Below are 13,776 nucleotides of genomic sequence, written 5' to 3'. Positions count from 1 at the left end.
GCTCGCTGGTGACTGGGCCCTCAGAGGGCCTGCTTCTGCTGCATGCTGGGGTCTCCACCGTTCCCAGCCCCTCTGACAGCTCGCTCATAGTCGCTGTCTGCATGGCCCTGCAGGCACTTGGTTACAGCTCTGTGTTAGCCGATGCGCCAGGCCAGGCATCAGCTGAGTGGCTCTGGGCTGCAGAGGGCGTGAAGCTTGCACCAGGGTGGAGCCAGCTTGCTCTGCATTGGCTTCTCCCAGACACTGGCACCAGGCTCCCTGGTCACAGTTAGGAGAGAAGTGGTTGGAGGTGAGGGGCAGGAATGGTGAAGACCAAACAGGCAGTCAGGGTTCTGAAGAAGTGCCAGGGTTTGGGTAAGGAAGTCACCGCCCCCATAAATGGAAGAGGGTGAAAGGAACGGCACTGTCTCAGAGCCTTAGGTGTACACGCACAAGATACATACCTGTGGCAAGCACCTGAGCTTCTTTGAGCCTCAGTTAGTACATCTTTTAAATGGGAACCAGACACAAAGTGAATTAAATAATACGTGTGACACATCTCCCAGGTGGTAGGTACCCGATAGACGAACGCTTAGTTGCCTCACAATCTTTAGGGAATGAGTGGGCTAGGAAATGGCAAGACCACACATGGCAGGCTCTGTTCTTGTGAATGGGCATTCATTTAGTCTTGCTGGTGCGGAGGGGCGTCCCCGAGACCCCCGGCCCCTGTCTGCGCTCAGGTCTCTCGTGCTGTTCCTTAGCCGTGGGAGCCAGCAGACCGGACTGGAGAGAGCTGGACGACCAGCTCCTGGCGGGCGCCGTGCTGTACGTGGACTCCCGGGAGGCAGCCCTCAAGGAGTCTGGAGACGTGCTGCTGTCGGGGGTGAGCCTCTGCTCCTGGTGCTGCTTCCTGGTGGCCTCGCCGGGCCCCAGGCTCATGGGCTTCCCCCTGTCTGGCCCGCTCCAGGCCTCATTCACCCCCACCTCATTTCGGGGTGACAGAGCCTAAACATCTCTCACTCATTTCTAATCCCCTTTTAGAATGACATGGCCATTTTGCTGGCGGCCTGTTTTTGCCCCTGTGCCTGGAGAGAAAGGCTGCTGGCTTTACCAGGGGCCTAGGGAATGGGGCCTGTTGAGCCTAGAAACCTCCAATGTTGCCAACAAAGTATGGCGATGGTGGGCCACCTTCTGCCCTCTCTTTGGTGATCGGGGCATGTAAGCCAGAGCGGCTGCAGAGTGAGTGCTGAGGGAGGCACATGCCGTTTCCTGCTGGCCAGTGTCCCGCAGGACACCCCGCCGCGGGCATTCGCCGTGTCACACAGGCAGAGGGTCCCCAGCGGGTTCTAGGGGGAAGCATTGCCCTGACCGCACCCAGTTTACAGATGGTCTGCTCATCAGGTTTATCTCTTACCCACTCCCAGGCTGCCCCCTGCCACCAGCTGTACAGCCGCTGGGCAGGCGTGTGCTGCATGGCCGGCCCGTGTGCTCACTTTGCAGGCAGAGATCTTTGCTGAGCTGGGAGAGGTGGTGGCGGGAGTGAAGCCAGCCCTCTGTGAGAAGACCACGGTGTTCAAGTCTCTGGGTAATGCCATTGCTCCGGGCACATCTAACCATTGGGGGGAGGAGGAAGGAGTGACCAGGCCCCGGGGCGGACTAGTTGTGACTCCGCCATTTGGGTCCGTTATTTACGTGCCGTAGTGACGTGCTTGTGCCCATGGACTCGAGTCAGGCAGCCCTGGGGTGGGTGCCTCTGCCGCTCCTGGGGCCTCACTGATCCACGAGGGCTCCCTGACCGCCTGACGCCTGGTGTTTGGTGTGTGTGAAGTGCGGGGTAGGGTGGCTCACACACAGCACATATCAGCAGCCTCATCTAGACACAGATGCCACTGAAACTGCTGCAGAGGTGGGGGTGAAAGGGAAAGAGGTTAAAAGATGGAGAGCTGAAGGGAAATGGCAGGGAGACCCAACCCGAGACTGCTTTTCCTGCTGGTTGGGGCACAGCCTCCATGGGGCCCAGCCGGGCTGCAGGCGGGCCCAGCAGGGGCTGGCTCAGCCAGCTCTCCACCCACCAGACAAGGAAATGGACACACGTGGCAGGTGCATATTAAACACCTGCGATGTGTCAGGCTCTGTACTGGGCTACAAAAGTTTCCTCAAGTACCCTGCCCTTGAGGAAAATAATACCCATTCGAGGTGAAGGAGTTGGCGTTTGGATGGAACAGGAGCCAGCGCACTGCAGCCTGTGGGCGGAACCTGGCCAAACCGCCTATTTTTGTGCGACCTGATGTGTGTGAATTAGATTTCAGAACATGAGCATTATATGAAGTTCCGACTTTGGTGTCCGTAAAGGAAGTCTGGCTGGCACACAGCCGGGCTCACTGTGTCCCTGTGTCGGCGCTTCTGCCCACTCAGGAGGCCGAGCCCACAGCGCAGGCCTCAGCAGTTACCATCGGGCCTGCACTGAACGCTCCTGACCCCGACTGAACCTGGGAGGACACCGGAAGTCCGTTGTGGGCATTTCTTGCTGAGCATCAGATTCCCTGCCGGGGCCTGCCCTCCGCAGACCCTCTGAGCCGCGCTTCCTGGACACCGTCTTGATGCCCTGATGGCCGTCAGCACCACGGACAGGGCTGCTTCAGGAAAAGCTGTTCTGACAAAAAGTGACCCAATTTCTGTCCTTCCAGGAATGGCGGTGGAGGACGCGGTTGCGGCCAAATTAGTGTATGACTCCTGGTCGTCTGGGAAATAGCGCGAAGCGTGGCCGCCGAGGCGGCGCTGCAACTCCAGGGGCCTTGCCGCCACTTGTCCTGTAATTTCTAGATCAAACGAGGGAACCCCGTGCCCCGCGGGCTGTAGTGTTGTGCTCATCCTGTCTTACCTTAATTGGTGAGATCCTCCTTGCCTTGTAGCTGAGGGGAGCTGGGTGGCGGGCCCGCCGTGCGGCTGCAGCAGCACCCCTTCCCCAGGCATCCCACCGGCTCTTGTATCTCCTGGAAATAAAGCGATTTCCTTTTCTGCAGTTTTTGCTTCGGTAACTTCTGTCCCTCATGGCAAGGAAAGCGAGGGCGCAAGTGCTCCCACTCACTCGCTGGGGGAGTGCCAATGACGGTAATTAATTTTGTTCTGTTTCTTAAATTGAGGTACAATGTGTGCACCACAAAATTAAAGTGTACAGGTCAGTGGTTTTTAGTATGAAAACCGTGGTCAGAGTGGTCAGCCTTCACCACCGTGTGATTCGGGGCATTTTCATCACCCGAGGAGAAGCCCCGAGCCCTCCGCCCAGCCCAGCAACCACTCACCTACTCCCCATCGTATAGACTCGCCCCTTCTGGGCGTTTCATATAAGGAGAACCAGGCATTGTGTAGCCTTTTGTGTTTTGCTTCTTACAATTAAAGGTTCGGGGAACAGTTTAGCTTCCACGTTGGTCAGGACTCCTTTGGTGACAAGTGGTAGAGACCACAACTCCAACCGTCTTAAGCTGAATGCGTCCATGGATGGGGAATGGCATTTATTGGTGCGTGTAGTTAAGAAGGATGTAGGCAATGGTCAGCCACCGCTGCACCCGGGCTCCAGGTGCCAGCAAGACCCAGGGTTCTGCAGGGTTGGCGCCACCATCAGCAGGTTTCCCCGGGGGCAGGGCGGTGGCCGGCAGCGCCTGTCAGCCCCTCCAGCAGCCCCCGCAGAGACAGGGTCTCTTCCTCAGCAGTTAAAGTCCCAGAACTGAGGCTCGCTGGCCCATCGTGGTCGCGTGCCCAGTCCGGAGCCTGGCACCGTGGCTGAGAGAGGAGTGCCCTGCACAGCTCGCACCGGCGTGAGGCGGGCCTGGCCTCTGGCAGGGAAGAGGGAACCCTTTACTTCGCTTCATTTGCTCCCTGACATGTAGGCCCCACGCTAATTCTGACTGTTCTGTTCATACATTTTGAGCCAGTGCCCAGCGGGCTATAGTGTTGTGATCATCACAGACATAGCATTTACCCTTTAGTTCAGGGAGTGGTTGATAAGCCTATGGACTCTACCAGCTGGGCCACTGTAATTACAGTAAAATGCCACAGTTCAAAACATACACTTAACTTCTAATGGCCCCTCCTGGCCTCACAGGTTCAGTTATTCACTGTGAAGACATGTTTCCCCCTTTCTAACCCAGCACTGTGATGGGATTTTTATATGAGGTATTTAAATCCATGTGTCCTTCAGATCCATACCCTTCTATGTCATCCCAGAATCCACACAAAGGCTGAGGGATAATTACGGTGAGAGCGTTCAGTTCTGAGCAAACACACGCTCCCCCCTTCCCCCGCCCCATATTTGCTGAGCCAATTGCTACCCCTCCCTCCAGCAGGGCAGCACAGACAATCCCAACTAGAAAGGATCACCTCGATGAAGCGGTCAGAATGAAATCGTACAGGCTGAGTTCCAGCAGCACTTCCACCGCCTGCCTTTCCCTGTCTCAAGCACCGGGGCGTTCCACCCTCTGCCTTCATCCGGTGAGTGGCCCGCGGGTTCCCAGCTCACACCGCCTCCCATTTGCTAGACGTCACAGGCTTCATTATGTTCACCTCTGACGAGCGTGGGCAATGCGCCACTGGAAAGCACCCTTTCCGTTAACAGCAGCACTTCCGAGTGGCCTCTACTACAGCCCAGCAGCGGGTCTCGGGCAGACCCGGGGACACCTGGAGAGGGGGTCCGGCACCTGCAGTTCAGGTCCTAACAGAGGCAGGATCGGGCACAAGTGCCTCCCAGGTGACCACTGCATTTGTGCACCTTATGGAAAGCAAATACAACTTCACTTTATTCCAGACCAACAAAATGCAGTGTCTGCAAACATAATCATCCCTTCGTACATAGTTATTGACTCGAAGACTGACACCTCTCTGAGTCCATCCATTGTGAACCCAGCCAACTGTCCATCACACCCCTCCCTGTGCTTTCATCCTCCGTGGTGCCTCCCGAAATACCCAGACCGACGTGAGCCAGGAAGCATGCTGAAGAAATCGCTGTTTCTACTTTATACACGTAATTGATGGTAAATGTCATCTGATGTAAGTCTGGCAATAAAAATGCAGTGAAGCTTAACTATTCAGTAAGGTTTTGGTTTGAATTTGAGCTGCCACTCAAAAAGTGTCAGAGCAGCGTTGCCCACTTACGTTACAGAAGCGGCATGGACTCAGACATGCACCAACGGGGATGGGCAACAGGAAATGAAAGAGGCACGGAGTGAGCAAGACAATGTAAAGGTTACTTTTATAATCAAATTTTCCTTACAAAGAACCTAGGTATTTTCCCCTTTAAGTTTCAGAGGGTAAGCACCCTTAGAAAAATCACCAAATAAGCCAGACTTTGTCCCCTGTATGTTTGTTTCCCTTCCTCCCACCCTCTTGCTCAGGCTTCATAACAAAATACCACAGATGGGGCGGCTTAGACACAGAACTTTATTTTCCTACAGCTCTGAAGGCTGGGAGTCCAAGACCAAGGTGTCTGCAGGCCTGGTTCCCCGGAGGCCTCTCGCTCTGGGTCGCAGATGGCCGTCCTCTTGCTGTGCCCTCACGGGGCCTCTTCCCTGTGCATGTGCATCCCTGGTGTCTCTCTCTTCTTATAAGGGCACCAGTCATATGGGACTAGGGCCCCATCTATGACCCCATTTAACTTTAATCACCTCTTTGATAAAGGTCCTATCTCCAAAGCCAGTCACATTGGCGGGTAGGACATCAGTATATGAATTTGGGGGAAACACAGTTCCGTCCATAGCGGGTACCCTATATTCCAGTTCTCTCTTCACTCTCCCTACCTGACACCCTGTCTGGGTACTCAGGCAGAAGTATAGTAGATCCACTTTCTTTACTTGCAAACATGTAGACATCTGTTAGAGAAGTGGTTCCCAACCTTCTTTTGGTCACGTCCCACCTAAGCATCTCTAAAATCCTGATGCCCCCCGCCCCGTGACACACAATTCTTATTATTCAAAAAGTGAACTCCAGATTTCCTATTACTCAAAAAGTGAACTCCTATTCACATAAAGGAAGCCTAAAAGGCTATTAACTTGGTCTAAACAAGCTTCCAAAGAACATGGCACCCATGAAAGAGAAAAATAAAAGATCAAAAGGACAGTTGAAGTACTGAGAAAGAAATCACTAAGAAATTGTTAAAAAATAATAATATGAAGTGATATGAAAAAATAGCAAATACAGTTTCAAAACATAATAGAGCACTGAAATGCATAATATGTCACAATATATATTTATATACTGTATATGAGGCCCCTAGAACCATAATAACTGCAAAAAATTCACGGTTAATAACTCATTCTCTAATTGCCCCCCTTAAAAATCAATTTGCCTGCCTCCCCTGTGGGGCATGTGCCCCATGTTGGGAACCACTGTGTTAAAGGTTTAGATACATTTCAGTTGGGTTTCAAATCTCACACAAATGAAGGAACTTTGATCTCCACCAATAAACAAAGTCTAGAGCTAAGGACAGAACTGGAGTTAGAATCCCCAGGCCATGAGAATCAGAAAGTAAAAAGCAGTGTGAAGAGAGTTATAATCTTAAACCTAGAGTTGGAAAAGTAAAGTCTTTTTCTCTGCCATCCATTTAACCCTTTCCATATTCATAAATATTAAAAATAAAACTGAAGAGAAACGCCATTTTTTATTCCCAGGTCTCCTTGAGTTTCTCACTGGTGGTTTATTTGTATAGGTATAGAGACTTTCTCAGAGTAGTTTGGGCCTCAAACTTTTAGGTGGGCATTTCCAAAACCCTAGACACCATCCCCAGCTGTGGCATTCAGTAGAGAGCAGGTACTGCCTGGAGTGCATCCAGTGGGCACTGCCTTGCCCACGCTGCAGGCTCCCCCTGCTGGTCAGGCACGCCATCACAGGCTGGTGTCGACCAGTTGGCCAGGCTGCTGGAGCACTTGCTTCCTTCTGTTTATAGCATTGAGAACTTTCTTCCTGGGACCCAGCTGCATTTGTATGCTCTGAAGGTCCTCATCGGAGCAAAGCAACAGAGCTTCTAGATCAATCTGCTCTCTCATGAAAAACGGAAGGAACTGTTCCAGGTGGTGGGACTGCAGGAACACTTCCAGGGGCGTAGCGTCCCCCACGTCTTCCTCCCACTCCACCACATCCTCATCCCAAGGCAAGGCCTCTTCCAAGCTGTTTCCATCTCCCTCTTCATCAGCCTCTGCTTCCTCAGGCTGTGCTGCTCCTTGTCGCTGAAACAATTCACTGGACACTTTAAACTCCAACTCTCTCTTGTCGTCTGACATGTCTTCAGGACTCAATATTCTGTTCCTTTTAAAAACAATATTCCCTAGACCTGGACGACTGAGAATGGATTCGTGTTGCGCACAGCTGTCCTCTGCTGAGAGCTTCTCTCTGGACTCCCCTGAGAATGTGTCTTCTTCCTCCTCGCTGAACACTTCCATCACGTTCCTCTGCCCGTTTCGGCCCCCCTTCCCTCCCTGCTCTGCTGTATCTTTATTCTTCTTGAACTGTATCTTGAAGGTGCCTTTAATGCCCTTAGACAGTGACCCAAATGTGCTGGAAGCAGACGCATTTGAAAGAGATGACCTAGAAAGAGTGCTCTTGGAAGAAGAGAGAGTCCCGGCTTCCTCCTTTCTGTAGGTGCGGGCCATCTTGTTCTGGTGCTTCTCCTGGAGCCGCTCACACTCTTTGATCTGCCTCCTGGCGTTCTTCTGAGCCTGCTCCTTCAGCCTGGTGACCTTCTTGGGGTTCATGATGTTCTGGGCAGTGGCTGCCTTATCCAGGAGAGCAACACATTCATTCTGCTCTCTGCTGGCAGCAGCATCCAATGGAGACTGTAAATCATTGTCCAAGGCAAAGATGTTGGCACCAAAGTTGATCAGGAATGAGACGCAGTGGGCGTGACCATTGGAGGCTGCGTAATGTAGAGGAGTGTTTCCCCAGATGTCGCATCTATCAGGGTCCCCTCTAGAAGAGAAAATATCAAAAATACAGCTCATTGTTTCCTCTGAATATAAGGTCCTAATAAAGAAAGGAAGAAAGAACAGTGCCTGTTAACCCTGCCTTGGCATTGTTAGAAGATAACCACTGAAAGTCTAGGTATGTCCCATCCGGACATCGTACGGCCAGAAACAGAAAAAGCCCATTTCTATCCTGGGTCTCATTTATTTTAAGCAAGAAAATATTTCTAAAACACTCCCTCAAAAAGCAACTTTCCTGTCTCATTGGCCAGAATTGGTTCACATGCCTAATGAGAGGGAAAGAGAGCTGCGACATATAACTCAGATTAATTAAAATTTCTCCAGTAAATGTTTCACAACTGGCTCATCCAGGAAAACAATCAAAGCCCTGCTTTATAATGTGTGCCAATTTATGTGGTGTAAACACAGCCGCCATAGTGAATTTCAAGCTACTTATGCAACACTCCTGGACATGGAATTTGGAGGATGTGCTGTAGCAGACCATTATATGTTATTCCCACCATGTAGATAGAATAGGCATGCATAATCTTAAGAGAAGAAATAATAGTAAAACAATTAGGAAATAAATCATTTTTAGTATTTTTAAATATAATTCTTTAAATTATGGGTTTATATAATTTTATTAATAATGTTTGTGTTTTACTCTCGAACTTCCCAGCAATTTAGCAGTCATCTTTCATGAGCTACTAAGAGCGTTTTCCAGCACCGCCCCCCCCCGCCCCCGAGTCACAGAGCAAAGTAAAGCAGCCATTATTCACAGGAACATCTCCACCGATTCCTCCACTTACTTACTTCCATGCAATTACAGTGTCACACGTGTGAAGAGTTTTGCAGTGTTTTAAGGTGGAATTGGGGGCACTAGTAGATGATATTCAGGCCAGAGACCCATTCCTGGTACAGAGACAGCCAGGTAGGGGCTCAGTGAAGATCTGTGAAGTCGATGCATGCCTACTGAAGTCCGGCCCTGGTTACCCCACCCCACCCTGGGCTTGAGTTACAAACAGGCACAAATGGAAAGTAAGTGATACCTATTGTTGCCCATGGCCCTGGCCCCACATCACGCTGAGAATTCTGATAATACAGGTCCGAAGAGCCCCAGCCCAGACTTCCTAAATGAGAATCTGGATCCCCAGATTGCCAGCTCACTGCCAGGCTGAGAAGAGCTGTACTAGTTAATGCGGCCTAACCAGAGTCCAACAATTTGATGAGTCTGATTCCTAGCTCCCCTGTGGAAACCCTGGCCTCCTCATGCCTTTCAATTACGAGCATTTACACATTCACTGCCCCCTTCTCCCCGCCGCCAACAACCAACCCAATCTTCATCGAGCAGGAAGATGAGGATAACTATCAGATGAGTGAAACAAGACCAAGAGCGGGCGATGGACCGCCCAGGGGCACACAGGCAGCACACCTGGGCTCCGGCACCACACAGTCATGCTTACACACCCAGCTTTCCTCCGTTCCCAGTGACAGGGCTTCAAGCTGTTCTAGGCTCAGTTTCCTCATCTGCAAATTGAGGATAATATTACCTACTCACAGAATCGTTATGTGAATAAGTTAATATGCAAATCATTAGAGAAGTGCTTGGCACATAGTGAATATTCAATAAACATCACCTATTATCATTTCCCTTGTCTCCAAACTCCAAATCCTTAACGTGACATAGCTTTCCCTCACACCATTCAGCAGATTCCTGCGGCCCTGCAACAGCTCGTGTGGTTTTCCAACACGTACAGACTTACTCATTTGTCAGATGTTTATGCCCTGCCTCCCCGAGTAGATAACATACCTCAGAGGGCAAAGCCTGTTTGCCCTCGTTGTTTCTTTCTTTTTTGTTTCTTTCTTTTTTTCAATCCTCACCCAAGGATATGGTTTTATTGATTTATTTTATTGGCTTTTGAAATTTTTTTAAATTAAAAAATTTTCCATCACCATGTATTCCCTCTATGCCCTCTTCCATTTCCACCTACCCTCCTCTCATTCCACAATCACCTCTCTCTCTCTTTTTTTTTTTTGCTTTTGCTCAATACTTCTACCCACCCCCATCACCCCTCCCCGACGCCAGGGCTGTCTGCCTGCTCTCTGTCTATGAGTCTTGTCTCTATTTTGCTTGGTAGTTCAGCTTGTTCATTAAATTCCACATATGAGTGACATCATATGGAATTTGTCTTTCTCTGACTAACTTATTTCACCTACATTAATGTTTTTCAGGTCCATCTATGCTGTTGCAAAAGGTAAAATTTTCTTCCTTTTTACAGCAGCCAGGGCTGTCTGCCTGCTCTCTGTCTATGAGTCTTGTCTCTATTTTGCTTGGTAGTTCAGCTTGTTCATTAAATTCCACATATGAGTGACATCATATGGAATTTGTCTTTCTCTGACTAACTTATTTCACCTACATTAATGTTTTTCAGGTCCATCTATGCTGTTGCAAAAGGTAAAATTTTCTTCTTTTTTACAGCAGAGTAGGAGAGAGAGAGAGAGAGAGAAACATCGATGTGAGAGCTGAAAGGGGATCAAACCCGCCCGCTAGGTGACAGACCAGCAGAGGACACTCGGCTCAGATGGACTAGAAAGTACCAAACGTGAAAGTGGCCCAGTCTCATTTCGTGGAACAGCCTGCGGTCACCTTATCCCACACAACAGGAGGCAGCGGCACCGAGGGCCAGGCAGCAGGCCACCGATACCAATGGCGCCTGCAGCCCACAGCCTCCATGGCCAGCACTGATCGGTCTGAAGGACAACGAACTCTATCCAATCAGACTAGAACAGTTACATCCCCCAGCCTCCACCTCTTTCGATTTTTGCACATAAAATTCAACTCCAAGGACAGCGGAGGCTGAATCCTAACCTTCCCAGGTGTGGCTCCATCCCCCTTCCCTCTAATAAACGCCCCTGTTGCTCGCTGCATCCGCCTAATTCCAACCCACGACCTTTTGGTGTATGGGATGATGCCCCAACCAGTTGAGCCACCCGGCCGGGGCAAGGCCTGTGTCTTTTTGTCCTTCGTGGCATCTACATCTCCTGGCATGAGTGTCAAACTCAGCCTGAAGATGCAGAGCGGGTGGTGTGAGAAGGGAACAGGGCCAGCTTTGTCCTTCCAAGCTCCCTCTAGGAAGACGGCCGGTGCTCAGCCGTGGCTGAGTGCCACTTGGAAAGAGCAGGCACAGTATTGCCAGAACTTCCAGTTTCAAGCCAGAAATCCAGGATTTCCTGAGAAACTTTTTGATTTTTAAATGTTGGCTCAGATTTAAAAGGAAAGGACAGTGAAGTCCAAATAAAACTATCTCTGGGCTACAGCCAGCCCGTAAACTGGCGGCTGGCAACCTCCTCACGGGGTGACTGACTGCCACAGGTGGGGAGCCCAGAGTGTTCTTACACGCGAGCAGAGTGCACGGAGCTGTACAGAGGAGGGGAAGGAAGTATTAGATGACACCGTTGTGTTGGGTGGTTGCTTCCCAGGGGCTCTGGGCACGGCCTGATTTACTTGTCTTGAACCAAAGGAAGCCTCTCAACAGCAGTGCAGTTATTGCTGTAACTAAACACCACATTTAAAGGACAAAGCGATGAAGACATTACTATAAATATAACAAAACACACTGATTACTTTGTCTGAAATTAGTCTTGGGATTGGAAAATTACAAAAGAAATTATTGAGAGGAGTGAGCGGTGGTGGGATGTTAAAGGGTATTAAGAAGCTTGGGTTAGCCCTAGCCGGTTTGGCTCAGGGGTTGGCGTTTCTGTCTGCAGATTGGTGGGTTTGGGGGTCACTTCTGATCAAGGGCATGTACCTCCTCGGTTATAGCCTCAATTCCGGCTGAGCGTGTGTGGGAGACAACCAATTGATGTGTCTCACATCAATGTTCCTCTCTCTCTGTCTCGCCTCCCCACTTCCTCTCTTTCTAAAAATCAATGGGAAAAAAATATCCTCTGGTGAGGATTAACAAAAACATTTTTTTAAAAAAGAAGCTTGGGTTAAATCTACACACTTCAAGCCACAGAGTAGTGGAATTTTCCATCTCAAGGGATCTTCAATGATCCTCTCAAGATAGAAGTAACATGAAGAAAACCTGTGGTGATAGCAAAGATGGGTCTTCTGCCCCAGCTGGTTTGGCTCAGTGGATAGAGTGTCAGCCTGCAGACTAAAGGGTCTCAGGTTCGATTCTCGCCAAGGGCACATGCCCGGGTTGTGGGCTTGATCACCCCCCTACTACAGGGCATGCAGGAGGCAGCCAATCCATGATTCTCTCTCATCATTAATGTTTCTATCTTTATATCTCTCTCCCTTCCTCTTTGGAATCAATAATAATAAAAAAGGGTCTTCTGTTAAGAATATTTTGAATGCAAAATTCCAGGTTTACAGATGAAGCCGTCAGTAGTGACTCACGCCCCAGTGCATCTCAGTATGTCCTCTCGAAGAAATCCTACTGACAGACCACCTTCCAAATGGATGTGCAACTGACATCAAAACATTTTCCAGTGACAGGTTTCCTGGGGTCTTCAAACTCAGTCTTTGTCGTTCAACCCCGGTGTCTATATCAATATAAATTCTCCATGAAATCATTAGATACACATCCAGCCAGGTGTTCACAACGGGCCCCACCTCATGAGTCCAATATTGATATTACATGGTTTCCTGTGGACACATTTAGTCATGTTGATTTTTTTCCTATCTCCCCTTTTTTTCTAAAAGAGAAACTCACTGAAAAGATTTTTTTTTTTTTTCACTGAAAAGATTTTTAAATAACCATATTTTGCCCTTGGATTTTGGTAGATCAGTACATTGGGGCAATACTTTTTACAGCTGGTTTGCTCCTATTGTCACTAAATATGCAATTTGCTTATATTAAATTACTATGAACATTTGTTCCATTTCAACTTCCCCTTGGAAGTTGACTTGATTTTATGTGAATTTCTTTCTCAGAAAAAAAAAATCATTCTTTCAAAGACATTTTTCCACATAAGAAGGAATATTAAGACTCACTAATAATCAAAGAAATTCAAATGAAAACAAACCCTACTCTGTATGCGCCTATCAGATAGGCAGTGATTAAGAATAGGAGTCCAGCCCTGACCTGTTTGGCTCAGTGGATAGAGCGTCGGCCTGTGGACTGAAGGGTCCCAGGTTCGATTCTGGTCAAGGGCATGTACCTTGGTTGTGGGCACATCCCCGGTGGGGGGTGTGCAGGAGGCAGCTGATCGATGTTCCTCTCTCATCGATGTTTCTAACTCTCTATCCTTCTCCCTTCCTCTCTGTAAAAAATCAATAAAATGTATTTTTAAAAAAAGAATAGCAGTCCCGCTGGGCAGGAGGTGGGGACAGACACAGCTGGAGGACACATAAAGGCCTTCCGTTCCAGCCCAGCATGTGCCACAGCCTCTAGCACAGGGCATGCTCTTGAATCAACAACCTGCCTCTGAGAATTTATCCTAAGGGAATACCAGATCCTCGTGTAAAGATAAATGTCAAGGATGTTTGTCCTAAGTTATTTATAACAAAGATTGGATTTAAGCTAAACATCATGAACAAGCAACTGATTAACTAAATTATGAGGAAATCATAAAACAAACCATGAAGCGATTAAAAATAGGCAGGATCTCGACTCTTGAGGAAACCAAGATGGCGGCATAGGTTAACGCCGGAGTTTGCTGCCTCAAACAACCACTTCAAAAATACAACTAAAAGACGGAACGGACATCACCCAGAACCACAGGAAGGCTGGCTGAGTGGAAGTTCTACAACTAGGAGGAACCGAGAATCAGAGGAGGCGCAGTGCTGAAGTAAAATACTAAGGTGCGGAGTGCGCGCGGCGCGGGCTGGTGGCTGAGGGCG

General features: G+C 49.3%; 2 protein-coding genes across 3 annotated transcripts in view; one reads left to right on the top strand and one right to left on the bottom strand.

The window, feature by feature from the left end:
* The window catches only part of CRYM (crystallin, mu), a 14,757-nt gene extending 11,756 nt beyond the window's left edge, over nt 1-3,001 (top strand). For both annotated transcript variants that reach the window (XM_014535847.1, XM_014535848.1), the window contains exons 5-7: nt 741-862; nt 1,480-1,564; nt 2,667-3,001. In XM_014535847.1, coding sequence (XP_014391333.1) covers nt 741-862; nt 1,480-1,564; nt 2,667-2,731 — 272 coding nt within the window. In that variant the 3' untranslated portion in view covers nt 2,732-3,001. The remainder of the gene's footprint in view (nt 1-740; nt 863-1,479; nt 1,565-2,666) is intronic.
* Nucleotides 3,002-6,238: 3,237 nt separating this feature from the next.
* ANKS4B (ankyrin repeat and sterile alpha motif domain containing 4B) overlaps nt 6,239-13,776 on the bottom strand; it is a 14,674-nt gene continuing 7,136 nt past the window's right edge. The window contains exon 2 of the mRNA XM_005861497.2: nt 6,239-7,932. Within this exon, the coding sequence (XP_005861559.1) occupies nt 6,852-7,932 (1,081 nt within the window). The 3' untranslated portion in view covers nt 6,239-6,851. The remainder of the gene's footprint in view (nt 7,933-13,776) is intronic.

This window comes from Myotis brandtii, unplaced genomic scaffold, assembly GCF_000412655.1.
Source record: "Myotis brandtii unplaced genomic scaffold, ASM41265v1 scaffold152, whole genome shotgun sequence".
Taxonomy (NCBI): Eukaryota; Metazoa; Chordata; class Mammalia; order Chiroptera; family Vespertilionidae; genus Myotis; species Myotis brandtii.
The sequence above is the reverse complement of the archived record's forward strand: the minus strand, read 5'-3'. Positions and strand labels throughout refer to the sequence as shown.